Source organism: Clytia hemisphaerica, unplaced genomic scaffold (genome assembly GCF_902728285.1).
Source record: "Clytia hemisphaerica strain Z4C2 unplaced genomic scaffold, Clytia hemisphaerica genome assembly, whole genome shotgun sequence".
Taxonomy (NCBI): Eukaryota; Metazoa; Cnidaria; class Hydrozoa; order Leptothecata; family Clytiidae; genus Clytia; species Clytia hemisphaerica.
Window position 1 is genome coordinate 1,296,734 of NW_027103621.1, and position 17,654 is coordinate 1,314,387.

The 17,654-nt window shown below is 35.9% G+C and overlaps 1 protein-coding gene across 3 annotated transcripts in view; it reads right to left on the reverse strand.

Annotated features, from left to right (window-relative positions):
* Positions 1-551: 551 nt before the first annotated feature.
* Positions 552-17,654, reverse strand: part of LOC136802323 (probable E3 ubiquitin-protein ligase HECTD2) — a 32,144-nt gene continuing 15,041 nt past the window's right edge. For 2 of the 3 annotated variants that reach the window (XM_067059041.1, XM_067059040.1), the window contains exons 5-21: positions 15,406-15,489; positions 14,908-14,972; positions 14,569-14,617; positions 13,428-13,537; positions 12,767-12,912; positions 12,008-12,122; positions 8,686-8,785; positions 7,950-8,057; positions 7,446-7,578; positions 7,098-7,186; positions 6,402-6,563; positions 5,866-5,940; positions 4,989-5,076; positions 4,388-4,494; positions 3,286-3,401; positions 2,867-3,016; positions 553-1,168 (exon numbers count right to left, since the gene is read on the reverse strand). In XM_067059041.1, coding sequence (XP_066915142.1) covers positions 1,048-1,168; positions 2,867-3,016; positions 3,286-3,401; positions 4,388-4,494; positions 4,989-5,076; positions 5,866-5,940; positions 6,402-6,563; positions 7,098-7,186; positions 7,446-7,578; positions 7,950-8,057; positions 8,686-8,785; positions 12,008-12,122; positions 12,767-12,912; positions 13,428-13,537; positions 14,569-14,617; positions 14,908-14,972; positions 15,406-15,489 — 1,818 coding nt within the window. In that variant the 3' untranslated portion in view covers positions 553-1,047. Of the gene's footprint in view, positions 1,169-2,866; positions 3,017-3,285; positions 3,402-4,387; positions 4,495-4,988; positions 5,077-5,865; positions 5,941-6,401; positions 6,564-7,097; positions 7,187-7,445; positions 7,579-7,949; positions 8,058-8,685; positions 8,786-12,007; positions 12,123-12,766; positions 12,913-13,427; positions 13,538-14,568; positions 14,618-14,907; positions 14,973-15,405; positions 15,490-17,654 lie in introns of all 3 variants that reach the window. The other variant, XM_067059039.1, reaches the window with a different exon arrangement.

Genomic DNA, 17,654 nt, shown 5'->3' on the forward strand with positions numbered 1-17,654 from the left:
ATGCAAGTTACCCGATCTCACGATACACCATTCTTTTAAAAAACTTGAGAAATAAGATAATGTTCAACTGAAATAATTCTTTCGATCAAAAAAAAAAATAACTGATTAATTATACATTTTCGTTTTTCTATAAATATCATTTTATGTAGAAGTGTTAGGATTTTCGGGGAAAGCGAACGCTATGAAATAAATCTAGTAAAGAGCAAAGTATTCAAAAAGTTTGACATTTGCAATTGATTCTAAAGCGTTCTGTTCTTCCCTTTCATAACTCCTCCATAAAATAATTGCACTCAAAATAAACAGTATTTCGCGACATCCCGGTTTTGTATTCTTGCATTCCTAAAATTCGTGATCTTCATGACGTGATGTTTTATAAGGTTAAGAACAAAATGAAGATTGGGTGTTTGCTACGAATAGCATACCGTAGCGAATCTAAAAATAGACATTGATTTTTCTGTTTGACTGAAATTCAATCCCGTCAACCTTTGCGTTAATTATGCTTGCACGCAAATTACACTCAATTACAAAGAAAAAGTAACAGCTTTCACGACTTTTGAATTAAAACAAAAAAGGATTGTGGGATTGAATTTCGGTCAAATGAGAGAAGTAATAATCGTGACGTTTGCACGACGAAGCGCTATTATTGAATTTAAACAATAAAACTAGTAGCAAACGCCCGGGATACTTTAGGTGCTTCCGTATAAAACATTACGCCATGATATCACGAATTAAGAATTCTCAAAATTAAGTCTACTACTAATATTGATGGCAAAGTACAATTGGTCAAAATTTGATATGCATATCTCGGCAATCTGTTCGTTTTCATTTGAGCAACTCTCTTTCTACGTTTGGTGCAGGTCCATGTCAAAATGAATCAATTCCATTGGATAATTTTATAACAAAAAGCATTTTTGACCAATAGAATAGCTTTATTTCTTTTCGCAGAGGACCAGAACTATAAAGTCTGAAAGTGGTCGGAATTCTATTGTCAAACGTACACTCCATTGCAATGCGTCAGCAACGTAAATTAATACCCAAGACACCTTCTTACTCTAAACCGAATCCTTCAGCATTGCTTATCGCGATTAGAAGTTTCTCGTGAATATCTTTTCGACTTTTATAAGATGGTAGACACAATTGATTGAAACATGTATGAGCCATCGGTAACCTTAAAGTAAGAAAATATATATTCTTCAATAGATGCCCTGGTTTCGCTAGACTACACGTTGTTTTTTTTAAACTAGTTTTACCAAGCAGCCTCAATGTTTCTTAAGAAATCGGCCTTTTGAGCCTTAAATATTTCTTACATGTTTCTAAACTTTTTGACATAATCAGCCTAATGGAAGGCTGGATTGGAAGGTTCTTAAGAAAAACCGAATTAAAAAATGTTATTTTCTCGTTCTCAGCCTCAGTATGTTTCTTAGATGTTTCTTAGTTTTTAGGCATTCTGAGCCTCATGTTTCTTAAAAGTGTGTTTCTTAAAAAAAAACGTGTAGAGTCTACTTCTGACTGAAATTTTCTTTTTGATGATTTTGATGGCGCTGAGTACAGTAAAGTAGACTAGAGGATATCGCCATCTTGGATTTTTTCACAAATTTCGTTTTCAAAAATAACATGAAAACACCAAAACATATTCTTAAACCCCATCAAAACTTTGAAACTATAATAAAAACTCAAAAACACCTCTAAAATTTGAAAACAATCGATCCCTTGGTCATAGTTTTCTGTTTGTTTTTCGTCAAAACGAACTAGATCTAGTGGCATGTTAGGCTACGTCATATCTTCCTTCGTTTCGAGCGTAAAACTCCTACTCTTCGGGCTATGAGCACTGCTCTTGTTTTGAATATTGAAATTCTCCAGATAAATCGCATGCGCACTGAGGTTTTAGTGAAACAATAGAGAGTTTCGAAACCTAAGCCAATCAGCTGTGTTTTAAACATTTTTTTATTTAAAATCTCTATTGATAAACATCTTTTGTGAATGTTGTCTATTATGTTTAAACCTATTAATAAGCAATTCCCGGTGGGGGTCACTAGTGGCCGCCTATAGCAGTGCCTATAGACCAAGAGTAAGGCCTAAAAGCCTGGATCTGTCTATTGTGTAGACTAGTGGCATGTATTTGCTACCACCTAAAATCTACCAAATTACACCGGGCCACTTATCAGCATAATTTATATAAGGAAAATTTTGACCCTTATATCCTCTACTATTACAAGTGCATGTTTCTAGTTATTCCATTTTCGTAATAAGCATCAGAGCATAGTTTTTTGAGTTTAAATGTACATACTCTTAGGTTCCAAATAAACGGGGGGGGGGGTTCGAATAACGGGGGGGGGGGGTTGGAAAAATTTTCTAGATTTTAATAAACGGGGGGGACCTAATTGCCGGGGGGGGTTGGAAATTGTACTTCTGAAACCCAAAAATAAGGTAAAAATAGGTTAAAATCAGGCTATTTAGAGCAAAAATAAGGGACCTTCTCTTCGACAGCTAAAAATATTCTTAGAGAAAAAACGGGGGGTCCTAATAAGGCCTGAGGGGTTGGAAAATTTTCGAAAAATTAACAAGCGGGGGGGGGGGCCCGTTTATTTGGAACCTAAGAGTACTAGGTTCAACATTTATAAACCTTTCTCAAGTTTATTGCTGGATGCGTATTTATGAAGTAAAATGTATATGATTAGCAGATTTATCATCTAAACTCTCCCCAACCTCGTCCCCGTGTATCACAGGCTTTATTTACGCTACTGATTGACGCCAGAGAATATTATTTAGCGTTATCACTAAGCATCTAAAAGCCGATAAAACACAGGGAACAAGGTTGAATTCTCCTAGGAAGCATTACGTCATGAATATCATAAGTTCTCCTTACATATTGACAGCATTTTGACCAGCGATTCTGGTGATTTTGAATTTCATTTCTTTGAAACCACCGACAGGTATCCGGTCACTTCCCGTCGAAAAGAACAACAATTTACGTTGAAGCTTCTGATCAAATTCGTGAACTGTCTCCCAGAAATATCTGTAATGTTGAGAAAAATGTTTATTAGTTGTTGATAAGTTCATAAGTAAGAATGCTTGCAACCGTAGTCGAGAGTGGCCCGAAGGCTCCCTTCTACTTTCCTTGGACTTCTCCACTTACCCTTGATCCATCTCTTTAGTTGCTGATCACCAAACAGACAGAGGCATTGAATTTTTACTTTATTGTATCTGTCGGGGTAATTAAAGGTATGGGCATGGGCTATATAGAAATATATAGGCAAAAGGTCTGGGCACGAGCTATGTGATTACCTGATGGTAGCATCTGTTCTTTTGAAACCATCGTACTTTGTGATTTTCTCCAAGTCTTTGATGTTGAAATTAGGATTACCAATAACAAGCGTTTCTACTTCTTCTGGCCGTAACAGCTGAAAAATGAAAATGAAATGGGCAGTTCCATTAAAAAACCATACAGAGGGGTGGACGGAACCTTTTCAAGTCAAAAAGAAATATTGAAAATGTGTGGATACCCCCTGGAAAATAGGAAAATTTCCAAAATTACCCTTGGAAAAGTTCTTTTCATACCTTAAAGTAACGGTGGACGAACTAAAATAAGTCTTTTACCCCTTGGAAATTTTAGAATAACTTTATACCCCCTTGGAAAAAAGGAAAAACACCCCCTAGAAACTTTTCTTGGATTGTCCTCTGGAAATGTTCGTCCAATTCCCCGTTTGGATATAAAATGGAATGACCCAATGGAAGAATTGACAAATCTTGATTCGTTATCTTAATCAGGGGTTAGAGGAGGCTCAGCATGAATTGCAAATGACATGAAGGAGAAAGTCTACTTTGCATAAAAGAAATGAGGTTCTGGCTGTTTAAAGATCGATAACGTGGATATCGCAGTTCGTAATATGGGGCTATTAAACTTTTCACGGGTTCTATGGTCAGCCAGCACGTCGAAGGACATGGGAAAGAGCGGGGACTCCTGTTTTGCAGCAATGACGATAATTTCGACTTGTACTAAAAACCTTATAGATTCTACTTAATTTCGAGTTCATTATTAAAATCTGATATTCCGATGGCGCATTGTGGCGGCCGCCCACGCTAAAGCTCTAAAGGAGTGGGCCAATTTCCCATCGGAGCGGAATTATAGTCGGCCTTGTTGAATTCAAACTACCATCGCGCGTAATTCTGAAAACATTTCAGTTGGACCTGACATCAGCCGCCGAAAACTTGGGCTGGGTTACCAGGCCTCCCGCTGTAAAATCCGTGACACTGTCTTGCAAAATTCCATAATGTTAACTTTCAAAATGTTGAAATGTTGAAAATTTTCCCGACCTTCAGAGCTTTAGCGTGCCGGCTGAAATTTTCTGTATCTAGATGCTAGATAAGTTCATCATGTTCAACTTACTAGTAGAGCATTAGAAGCACATACACTATGAAATCCATGATAAAAAGAGTAGAATTGTTGATAAATACATTTGTTGACCAAGTAATCGCAATAAAGGTTCACATATTCTGGAAAATAGAAGAGACAATCAATACTAAACTTTAATGATACAACTTCGTGAGCTAGAGTGCTAATAGTTGAGGGGCCGAGGGGCAAATTACTAAAAATAAATCTCGTACACAATTTTATGAATTAAAAAAAAATCATAAATCAAAAATAAAAATCAATCTCGTACACCATTTTTCGAGTAATTTGCCCCTCGGGCAGTGCGGCGGAAAATTTTAGGGTCAAAATGACCAAGCGATTTAGCACCATCCGTAAGGTCATATAACATTAAGTTTAGCATCTTTTTACAAAAACAAAACATTTTCAATTAATTGTTCCTCCTATAAATTAAAAAAACATGTTGTATTCGCGAGGTAGCATAGTAAGACAAAGTTTAGGTTATAATGTCCAAATTTGTCATTTTTGTGTAAAGCTTTGTCACAACTCAAAACTTTTCTCTACTTTTCCCTTGACTAATCTTTTTCCTTTATAAGGTGAGGGGGTAAGAAAAAAGCACCTTGTCTATTGAGATTGGTGACAGGGATTGTATCTCCATTGGCTTTCAACTGTCGATTCATCGTCTGTCCATTCTCAGTGAATGAAATCTAATGGGAATAGCATAGGGTAGATTCAAGAAATATGATAATATTTTTTAATTCTTTTGAAATTGAGAAGAATTAAGAATTTCTAACTAGGTCACAGTGTGGATCTAAACCACACTGAAACGACCGCCTTCCATCACGCATCACGCTCGCGAAAGAAGAGCGCGCGCACATTATTAACGCCTACATGTCATCTCCAGTACATTTTAGATTATTCATTGAAAACAGATTACAATATAGTCATTTTTCATGTCTCGATTATTCAATTCCGAATAAAAGAGATTCAGCGAAAAAAAAGAGAAACACCTGGGTAATCTAGTTAAAAAACCCGAAAGTAAATGGTAGACGAAGTAATGAGCCAAGGCAAAACGAGATTAGCGTACCACTATGAAAGAAACCGCCTCCGGCGGTCGATTAGTATTAAGAATTAGAAGAAAAATTCGTTCTTACTTCATAGGTACTTTGAAGCCTTTATTTCAGCTATGTGCCTATTTTTTGAAATTCTTGCAGCGAAAACTACAGCCCCTCTGTAATGGAAAACCCTGATTTTGTCCTCTAAAGCCTCTAAAGTCTAAGCTTTCGATGCAAAAATTCTATGCGAAAAGTAATTATAGAGCTGAAGTTAAGTGGATACAAGGAACTTCAGCACTAAAAATAAAGTATCAAGCAGTCAACGATAAAAGTTTTCTTCTTTTTCATTTTTCAATTTCATTCCAAAACACTTAGTCCACGCTCTCGAATTCTTAATTGAAAGGTAACGAGAAAAATAACATGAATAACTTCCAAACTCACCATAAAAGTTTGACAAAGATCATCTTCCACATCTCCATCATATTCCAACAAATCTCTCAAACCTTGCGCTACTTCCTACAGTAGAAAAATAAAGCCAGAAAAACCCGTTTAGTTGAGCCTCTTAAGTTTTCTTATTCTCCATAAGCTCTGTAAACCAAGCTCTATAACACGAAAAACACGCGTTGCCAAAGGTATGCTTAAATTATAGATACTTCATTGCATAAATTCAAAGGTTCGGGATCGACTCATTAAAATCAGAATTTAGATCAATTAGTGTAAATCAATGGCACTTTGTAGTTACTCGAGATCCGTCGTACTTAGACTGTATATATTTAGAAAACCCAGGTGCACACATTTTGCGTAAAAAAGAAAATAACTCAGCAACGGAAACGACTTAGACGGAAAATGGATTTTACACAGCAAATTAGCACATATTTTTGAAATTTTGCTGGATCAGCCGAATTTTGAGACGAAAAAGCTTTTTATATATTTCGCAGAAACGGAAAAGCTTTTAACTTTGATTTATGTTAACTTACCGGATAAACTTGTTTCAGGTCGTCCACCCCAGCTGGTACCACTCCAACGTAGGCGTGCGGGTTATTATACGGAACGATTGCGGGACTCAATAATTTCTTGTAAACAATCGGCGGAAACCGGATATCTAGATTGATTCCGTTGTATATGGCTAAACCAAGAAGCTATATTACGGATACATTAGAGTTAAGGAAGAATAGTTCTGCGAAAAAATTGAATCGTTTAAGGCTTGGGGACACGAGAAGTTTTTTTCACGTTGGTGCAATGCAACAAGAACATGCTCTATCCCACCAACACAAGAAAAGAAGTGCGTGTCCCATGGTTTTCTTTTTTGTTTCATGGGACAAAAAGTGAGGGAAATACCCAAATTACACGCTGATTTTGTGATAGACACACAAATGTTATTAAAAGTGTTGTGGATTTCACTCTTATTGGTAAATAGAAAAATGGGGTGGAGACACGAGAAAGCGTTTCAGGTAGCCAGGTGAAAAAAACTTCCCGTGTCCCCAAGCCTTTAGTCGGCCTGGATGACAATTTACTTATCCAAATCGAGAAATTTGTCATGTTGACGCAATTTTTTCAATTTTTCATTTTTTCAACCTCTCTTGGTGAGGAAATAGAAAGTATTACATAGTTCATTGAAAAGCTAAGTTCGTCAAAAATCATACTTAAAAACACAATTCGATTGAAAAGGATACCACTCCACATAAATTATATTCTTTGAAGCTATCTTTGCTTGAAGCAGTAAACCACCAATTATGTCGCTTTTCACTGTATTTAAACATACCTGAACAGAAGAATAATATATTTCATTCTTTCATGTTTTCATTGCTATCAATCAAGTGTTGCAAGAGTCCCTACAATCAACCTTAGAACAGTATCGAATGCTTCAAATTTTGTAAAGCACCTTGTACTCATTTATAGGGTTTTCAAAATGTTTCGGACTAGCATGTAGGTTAAAAACTTCAGGGAATACGGTTGCTGAAAAAGCCATAAAATAGGTTGTTTGATACATTTCTTACTGAACTTGTAGCTCAAAAACCTACCATAATCTTCTTTGAAGAATTTTTGAATCAACAAGAAGAACCATTCTTTGCTGACTCCACCCAAGTCGATCCCAGGCTCCCCTTTGAAAATCACTCGTAATTTCTTCTTTAAGTCTGCACGTTTCTTTGAAATCTAAAGAAAAATACTTGATTACAATATACTTTTCTTTTTCAGTAAATTCCCACCAGGGGATACTCAATGTGACCTATCTGAGATACGGTCCTTATTAGATGGTTCCCAGCCTTCTGAAAGTGCACTGTAAGAGTCAATGGGGGAGAAGGTGCGATATGTTGGTGAAAGAAATGGGGAAATTGTCCCGAAATATAGCCCGATATATCGATAGCTCAAAGAGCATCTTTGAGAAACAGCTATGAGAAACATCGTGAGAAAATCTTTTAAAAACAAAAATTTGTTTCGGATCTGCTTACTTAGCAATTCTTCTAATGTTCAAATACAAGAGGCTTATTCAAGAAATCAAAAATTATTCGTCATCATTATTATACCTCTTTCAAAGAATCTTCCAGCAGATTATTTCGTCGAATATCCAGATTGAGAAACAGCATTCCCATACTTGGTTTTTGTTTCTGTCGTACTTTGTTAACCAAACTTTGCTGTGAAAGGAAGCAAAGTATGAATTGAATACGAAATTGTCTTGAAAAATGAAAGAGAGGGCTGCTCATCTTCTAATTGAAGTATAGAGGTCTCTGTATCCGACTGAGATAGAAGAGTTACTAAAAACATCAGAACATCACGAGAACATTAACTTACAATCAAAGAGAACGCACAAAAGAATTCATATTTATTTTGTATTCACCAGAAAGTCAATTAAAACGTATGAATGGTCGAGGCTATTGATAATACTATGACTTTTACCGATAAAATTTACATACCAGGCGACATTCTAGTTTCCAACCATCCTCTAGGTTCTATAGGAGCTATGTTGCTGGACTTCTGTTCATTTTTTTATACAGGAAGTTACGATGTTCACGGATCAGACTACACTACTGATTAGTTCATACAGGATTGGATCTAGACAAACATACCTTATCAGCTACTTACGGCCCTAGTTTAGCGCCGGCCTCTTTTACACCAGCTCTTATACGCAAAAGCTCAATATTTTCTATTTTTAGCCTGAGCCTAATTTAATTCCGTTCCCTTACACTGGACCTTATTACGAAAAAGTAACGCCAATAAGGGCCGGCGTAAAAAAGGGGCCGATGAGATAATCATTTTCCTTACCCTGGCTTCCAGTAACATTTTCGTTTCGGAATCTTTCTGCATGATAAATCGTTTGGCTCGTAAACTCAACAAGAATGGATACTGACAGAACGAGAATTTCCTGGAGAAATAAAGGTGAAGGAACGATAAGAATCTGGATCTATAAAAAGCCAGAAATATCACAGAATAGAGTTTGGAAATCTCTTTCAGGCTCCTGATTATTTGAAGCAGTAAATTCCTTGTATACTTTTTACTTAATCGGATTGGCCTATTTATATAAGGAACAAAGTGAAATTCATATACCTTTTCTAATAGGTTAAGGTGTGCCAATTTATGTTATGATAAAAATAAGGTTTTCTATTGACCGGCAAATAAAAATATTTGATTTTGATTTGATTTTGCAACTAAATCGAATTCTTCAAAGTGCAACCTTGAGAAATTTGCTTGAAATTGTATATATGTATCGATCAAAATTGAACACAAACAGATATTGCTTTAAAGTGACCGTTTGACTTTTTCGATGTTATCTTAAGTTTACATTTTATTTATAGATTTATAACCATCCAAAATAAAGCTATATAAGCAGCAAATCTCAGAGGCACTATAAAAAGCGATAACGTATTTGCATTACCACCACAATCAAATGAAAATACGAAAGAAAACTTTGACAATGGCAATTAAGTTAATAATGACGTTATTGGCAATCTTAGCCTTCTACTATGGCATCACTGCATTTCCAACTACTGACCGAAAGTAAGTACTTCTGTGTTTTACGTCGCAGTTGTCAGAAAACGTCGAATAGTTTGTTGGCCTGGCTTGACAGAGATAAAGGATTGTAACTATATTTAAAGGTTTTGTTTTTAAATAAGAGAGATATCTTTTGCTTACTCATAAATTTTGACTCACAAGCTTTTTCATATTGGATTGACACGGATGTGGAGCAAGATTGGTCAAAAAGAAAGAAAAAAAACATTTTTTGCTTATATCAGCATAATATAACAATAAGCAGACACTGTCCTGATATGAAATATGTTTCTGATACGAAACGGGAACAATTATGTAAAAATAAAACCTTTATAAACATTTTCCTGACTAGGATAACATTTTGTTACGACTAGGACCATATTTTGTTTCTATCTTCAAAAGCTCATGGCGGATTGTTTTGAGGAAAAACCACAGAAATTTGAATCACAAAACGAAATTTGGATCCAACCAGAGCTGAGACAGATTCTCAAACCTAATACTCTTTTTTCAGAACTAGTGGAAGTAGTTGTATATGTGATTGGCCATCCATTTCCGGCACCTATTTCCCAGAAGGTTGTAAAGAAGCTACAAAGCAACTAACAAATCAATGGCATTTTTGGCAAGACTGTTTTGGTAAAGATGTTCCCTCTGGTACGTGTTGCTGGTTGATGAAACCAATGTAGTCGTGAAATGAAGGATGTTTAATCTGGTCCCCAGAGCAAATCGAACAAACTTATTACACGAATATAACGGAACATGTTATAATCACGAACGGGAAAACTCTCTCTAATTCAAACCTCCTTTATTGGAATCTCTCTGTAATTCGAACTTTCTTCAACCTGGAAAGTAAAAATTCTCTCCGTAATATTCCGAATCTTTCTATAATTTGAAACGCTTTTGGTCCCTTGAAGATCGAATTAGAGAGTGTCAATCGTAATTTCAAGGCCGTTAAATACTTGCTAAGTGTATTCGTGTAATAATATTTTTTTCATTTGACTGACGGACGTACAACCATTTAGTGAGCACTATTAGAATCATGAAACAGAGAACAAAAGGGACTGGAACGAGTTTAAAGGATTCTCTTAATAGCCTTTGCATTAATATTTGCTAAAATTTATTCTTCATTACTGTAGATTTTTTGAAAGATTTCTGTAAATTTTTATACAATATTTCCACTAAACCTTCTCTTTCATAAAATATCACTTTTTTGGTTGAATTCACGGTGAAAAACTGCTTTATAGGGTCTATTTAGAATTACAGCTTTGAAATTACCAACTACATCGATTACTGATTACAGCGGCAAGAGTCCCGTTATGTCGAATTTATTTGATTTCCTGTGCACATTTATCGTTCTAATAGGAAGAACTAAGTTACTCCAGCTTAAAATGCTACTAGCAGGGCCTTCAAAATGTTTATCCCGTAACGGGATCCTGTACTTTCATGTTATGACCGCTAGGACTTAAACAAGTTGTAATAACGTAAAAACGACCGCTGCTTTGGACCTTTTTAAACTTACTTCCTTGTAAGATTAGTAGACCAGTTAGATAAACATTTCTGAAGACAAACTGAAGACCTTCAAACTCCATGGCGAATAGAATACACAGGGGTTGCAAAATTAAAGCCTGAAGACAAATTACGCTTTTACTCGAAATTTTTATGTGCTTGTTACATGACACTTATTTCTGATTGGTTCGAATTTGTTGACACTAATAAAGTTATCAGCTGTAAGTTGAAAAGCAAGTAACATGGGAATAAAATCACGTGAATTTTTTCGAGTAATCACATGTTTTGGTTGCACTGATACAATTTTGCAAGTCGTGTTGAGAAACAGAACATTGGCGTCTCAGACTATGGTTCATCCGGTTAAGTAAGAACATTTTATAAAATTTAAAGGGATTTCAAAGGGTAATTGGCTTATCCAAATGTCTTACTCTTTTGTTCAGAATACTAAATATCGAAGTAGACCTGTAGGAAGCATTTGTACATTGATGAGACAAATGAGAACTACAAATTTTTTGGCCCATTTTGCAGTAAACGATATCCAGATTGCTGTAAAAGCCAGCTAAATCTTCGTAATGAAGTAAAAACACCCTGTGTCGCAGACCCTTTGGGACCCCACAATTTTAGTCTCATTCAGTCTCATTGGAAAGTTGATTTTGTTCTTATCCCCATTTGAAATTCAATGAAAAATAACTGCAATCCATAGTAATTCCTTTAGCATAATCAATAGAATTTCATCCCACTGTTGGCCCGAATGTTTCTACGAACAAGTTTTAAACTCTTCCTCTTATATTCAACCCATGAGAAAGTTAAGTAATAAAGTTTTTATCGTGTTTTGCCCATTAACTTGATAATAACTGTTCCAAAGTCTTCCGCTTGACGGACAAGTGAAGTATTTAAAGTATTTAAGTATTCATCGGTTTCGGTCATTTAACTTAAATAGATAGATAGATAATCTTCCGTCGGTTTTTGTGTGCAGTGAATGATCAATTTTTTTCAAATCTGTTCGAATGAGCTTTTTTTCGAAACATTGGAAAAACATATCTTTTTAACCTTGGAATTATGGACTCAATATGATACATAAAAAGCTATTACTTACTGTACTCCAGATTGCCACGTCTGATACTCAGTAACAAGCTCCAATAATTCGATAGCTTGGATGTAAAAAGCACTGGTTGGTACCCGGCGCTCATTCGTTTGCTCGTTCGCCGCATCTAATGATAGATTAGAATTAGTATTTGGAGAAACTTAGTAATGGTGTCCTTTCAAACGTTACACTGATTAAATTTGATGGATGTCTTATTCCCCAAGAAAAAAGGTTAAATGTAGATAAAACAAGTAGCTCTAAAAACTTATTCCATAGCCCTAAATATTATCTAAACATTTTATTGCGATCAGTTGGGATTTGTATTCCTTGTCACTGTTCGTGAAATGTGATATAAGTTCTTCTAGAGGGAGTTTTATATGTATACGTTGGTAAATTCTAATTTTTGACCCTTTTACACAAGTTAGATTATATCCCTCGGTATGAAATATTTACCCCAAGACATAGCATATCACAGCTATTACTGATAAAACCCGAACAACATATCCTTAATTGTGAAGTTGCTAGGTTAGCGTAGTGGCATTTGTTTTTTGTAACCCTTAGAATAACTTTCTAGTGCCACGCATATTGTAAAAGTTAAAACCAAGCTTCCATATAATTTGGGAGGAGTTTTTATGAGCGGTCAGCTTTTTCCAAATATTAGTTCGTTTTCATTTAAATGTAGACAGAACTTTTGGAAAGATATCCGAAATTGCGAAAGTAACACTACACAATTCAAGAAAGTGTTCAATGAATATAAACAAATAAACTTACTGAAGAGCGCAAGTACTTTGACAGCACTAGGGATCCACCATATACTTTTATCACCATCTGGTACATCATTTTTCGTTGGAAATAAAACATATCCGACGAACAATTTGATCTTATTGACAATTCTTTCGAAGATTGGAATATCAAGCCTTCCGAGAAAAAGTAGGTTATGTTCAGTTTAACATGCTAGATAACTAATTCAGACTGAGCAGAAAATAAGCAAAAATTGACAGAAGAGAATTGTAGTTTATACAAACTGATATTATCCTGCTACATCTACTATTATCATATAACACCCATATTATTGTGTTTACAATCTATATACAAATCATAGATCTGGTAACCATTCTTGGCTTCCCCTTCCGGCATTTAGGACTGATGGGGGACTGATACAGCTGGACCCCTGGAAAAAAGTGGACGTAGCTGTTGGGACAAAGGTAAAAGTACCTATATACTCCGGATATAGTTTATCGGATGGAAAAGAACTAATCTCAAAAAGGGACCATCACGTACGTATGCACGACTGATGGACGTGTGATACAACTATAGAACTTTTCGCGTGAGCACTTTCAGGATCATTAAAAAGTGAGCTAAAGGGGACTGGGTTTGAGTTTAAAAAAGGAAGACAATGAAATATAAAAGGCTCGACAGCAAACAAAGGTACCTTCTGAACCAGGCCAGCAGATAATGATGTTCACTACTTTGAAAGGAAGCAATTTGACGTAAGAGATGCGCGAATATAACGTAGGTTGAAGTATCGCTGAATAACGGATTCTATAAAGTGATATGAGAGTTACATTATGTGGACAAATTTTGGCGTAGATTTAATTTGGCGATTGGTAGACTGGAGTCGTTTATAATGCGTGTAATACTAATAATACCAATGCTAATGCTAATAATAATAATAAATAATACGGCATTTAGTTTGTATAAACGACTGGAAGAATCCGGTGTTCCAGCCTTATAGATACCCCGGCTAGCTACTCAGAAACTTGCGTAGCAAGAAAACAATTTATCAAGCAATAACAAGCTCTCAGAACAAAATCAACTCAAATGAAAAACTTTCAATACACAAATCCACACACGTGTTTTTCTCAAGAATTATTTTGAGCGGGAAAAAATTATAATTGCAATTATTGACACTTTTCTTTTGTATGGAGTTAGTGCACAAAGGTTTCTAGACGACTAAAATTGTTCCCTTTATTACTTCTTGCTTTATTTCTACTATGTATGAATTAGTCGTCTAGCTTGCTAGACTAGGCGATTGGCCAATAAACCTTTTCGACCGTAGCCGCCAATTGCGGCGGGGGTAATTCTTTGTCCGTTTTACCACCCTAAAACCGTCCCATTCTTTTTTTCGCACCTAAACACAACAGAAAAAAGGGTAAAAAAATAGATTGGATCGAGTTTAGGGTGGTAAATTATTTAATAAAGTGGTACACGCCAAGGCAAGCGCCTGACCGCGCGATCACAGTTAAAAAGGTGTATTAGGTTTAGGCTAAAATCGCTACAACTCTTCACCTTTAAGAGCGACCCTAAGTGTAAAGGTTGGCTACTACGTGCAAGGTCATAAGGGTTATACCAAAACTCTAAAATGGTACTTCGTATCTCCTTACTTAATGCTTATGAATGAAAGAGGGAGGGAAAGTGGAACAATCTGGGAAGAAAGAGGTAGCGCCATTCACTTCCTTCGGGTAGATAACTATCGAAAGAGGAGCCTTTAGGTCGCCTCCCCCTGCGGTATTAGGACTTACTTGATTAGAATCGTAAATTAAATTGAATAGCAGGCGAAAATGGATACTTACGAGTAGTAAAATCAGATAACCACGTAAATGATCTGCGGTCTTCTTGATCCTAAATCGTTGTAAATAATTTTTATAAGTGCGTGTCAATTACCCCCGGGGGATGCTTAAGGTGAGATGGGTATCGAATATTTGAACTCGGTAAGATTATATTTTTCACATCACACACACAAACTCACAAGAAACAAAATCAAAACCACAAAAATTGAAAAGATTTTCCGGGTCATAATCCCCGAAGATTTGGATGAAAAAAAATCGACTAAAGTCCCAGAAAAACTCTTCACAAAATTTCAAAGGAAAATTCATCCCAATTTAACATGTACTTGTAAAGTAGATTCTTACCCCTTGTGGTCTTTCATTATGGAGTTGATTATGGAACGGAGTACGACCTTCTGCATATCTTTGGGCTTCAAAAGCAAAATCATAATTATGTGAAAAAGAAATTCTTTGCTATAGTTACACCTCACACGGTCTGTGATGAGTAAGTTACAAAATAAATCAAAGACTTTTCTGTTTCAAATACTTATCTCGACTCGACAACTTGGTTTTCCATTGAGGTCAGATTAAAACAATGGGATTGACAACGTGACAGCATCGTTCAAAAAACAGAAAGCAAGTTTTTAAGAACATCATTTAACGTATCTCCTACCATCTGATTACACAGTATTTCTAAACAAAAGAAAGAACTACTTTTGTCTCCTCCCGCGCAGTGCGAGTAAAAATTGAGAAATTCTTCAGTTTATCTTGCTTTGTCAGCATCAGCAAGAGGCGCGCGGTTTTTTTATCCTCATTAAAAAGAACACCTTTTCGGTAAAAAAGGAGAATGTGTCGTTATCTTACCATTCGTTTGATGGATTGATCAACGTAATCTAAAAATTCAAGATCCAAATCGACGTAAGACTGGTTGTGGCTTGCGTCGTCAACCTGGGATAAGAAAATGGAAAAATGAATGGACGAACAAACAAAACCGGGTGATGATGAACGAACAAACGAACATGAGCCAATTGAGGTGAAATAAAGTACTAACAGGGATGAGAAAATCCTTTTTTTAACCCTTTAGGTGTGCCAATGTCGTATATATCAGACATGGGCTATGTAGGAGGGCGAAGCCCTCCTTTAATGCTAAGTTTGAGTTAGAAATCGTCATTTTTGGTCTAACGCATAGAAATTGGATTGGGCTTTATGGTCAAGCAAAATATCAGCGAGATTTTAAGCCAAAAGTAAAAAAAATGCAAAAATTTGACAAAAACCCACTTTTTTAAGATTTTGACCGTTTTGGTCAACGAGTGATGCAAGAACCTCCAAATTTGGCCCTGCTTTACTTGATTCTGTCCTCCAGCGAATTAATTCTAACTCCTTCTAGATCCGAAGATATAAGCCTTTAAAGTTTAAACTAGCGATTTTCTTTAAAAAACTTTGAAAAAAATGACCGTGGCACTTAAAGGATTAGAGATAAAAATTCAAAAGTCTATAAAAGCTTTTAGCTGAGTTTTTCTTGTTTTCGGGATACAAAATTTCACTGTGCCTCAATTATGAGGAGGTTTCATAAACTCATAGGCTGCATCAGGATTGTAAAATAACGTAAATCGTGTCGATTTAAAATGAATAAAATAAATTTCTTTGAATATCAATCATTAAAATTCTACTAAATTTACAATAAAATCTATAAATTATCCATTAAACTTTTAATATGAACTAATTGATGTCGAACTGAAGATGCTTGGTTCTTCATTTTCATGATATAAGATTCATCAATGACTTCATCTCCATTCGGCTGGTCTGTAAAATATAATGAAGACACAGATGAAATCTGGTCTGTAGAATGTTCATTCAGAAGAGTTGGTTTGGAGGATTGGATGTAGCATTCAGGGATCAAGCTATCATCGTTTTGTTTCAAGTTAGCAGTTTTATTATGCGTGACGTTCCTTTTAGACAGTTGTTTTTTGTTTCTAGAGGTAGGACAATTTTCGTTTCTAGGAGCCGTGCGGCCAGCTTTTGATTGGCGCGAATTTTTCTTTGGTGTGCTGGATGACAAAGGAACTGGCATAGCGTCAATCTCGTTCAAAGAATAAGTTGGAATCTTTATGACATTAGAGCCAATAGCCGTGTTATTTTTGGAATCTTTGGGCTTTCTTTTTAAAGGTGTACTAGCTGAAATCGGTACTGGAATTTTAGATTTACTAAAGCGCCGAGATTTGACCTTTTGATTACTTCGACTTGATACCAGAGATATCGATTTTTCTTGTGTCATTGAATTTTCTATAGACTTTTGTTTTGCATTAGTAAACAGTTGTCGTTTAACTCTTGCGACTCTGTCTTGAAGCTCCTCAATTTTGACAATAACGGGAGATGCTTGTTGGTTCGGATGGTGTTCCTTGTTCACCCAGTCTTGTATCAAACCAAGAGAATTCATTTCAGTACATTGATCACCAAGATTTCTTGAGTTTTGTTGGGCTTTGATCAAAATTTGACCGTCATCTTTGGAGCTGGTTGCATGGTAACCAAGATCTTCAGGAGTTAGAGTACGAGCGGTCGAAGACGCGCGGGATAAACTATCCTCGTTGTCATTACAACATTTCATATCTTGATTCGGTAAATTTAGTGGTTCAACATTGAAACTTTCTAGATTCGAGCCTTTGTTGATAGATTCTTGATTCTCTGTTTTAAAGTTATCGAAAGGTTTCGAGTTATCCTGGCTCAGATTCTTAGTAGGTTCCAGACTCCTTCCGTCTTCACCGCGCATGCCCAATAAAGCATTCAGTGTTTTCCTAAGTAAATCATTATCCAATTCCAAACGTTTCGTTTTTACTTCATTTTCATGAAAATCACTTTTCAAATCAAACAATTGAGTCTGTAGACTATTCTTCTCTTGGTGTAATGTTAAGTTTCTCTTTTCCAACAATTCTATATTTTTGGCACGTCTGTTTAATATTTTACTTATTTCAACGGCATCGACTTCTAGATTATGGTTCATGGTGTGAATGAACGAAGCTGTCATTTTTAAACGCTTGCGTAGTTTCTTTTCGGTATTGACTGCTTGGCGACATCCTGGACAGTCCATTATCGGTTGAGTACCACACCCACTTTCT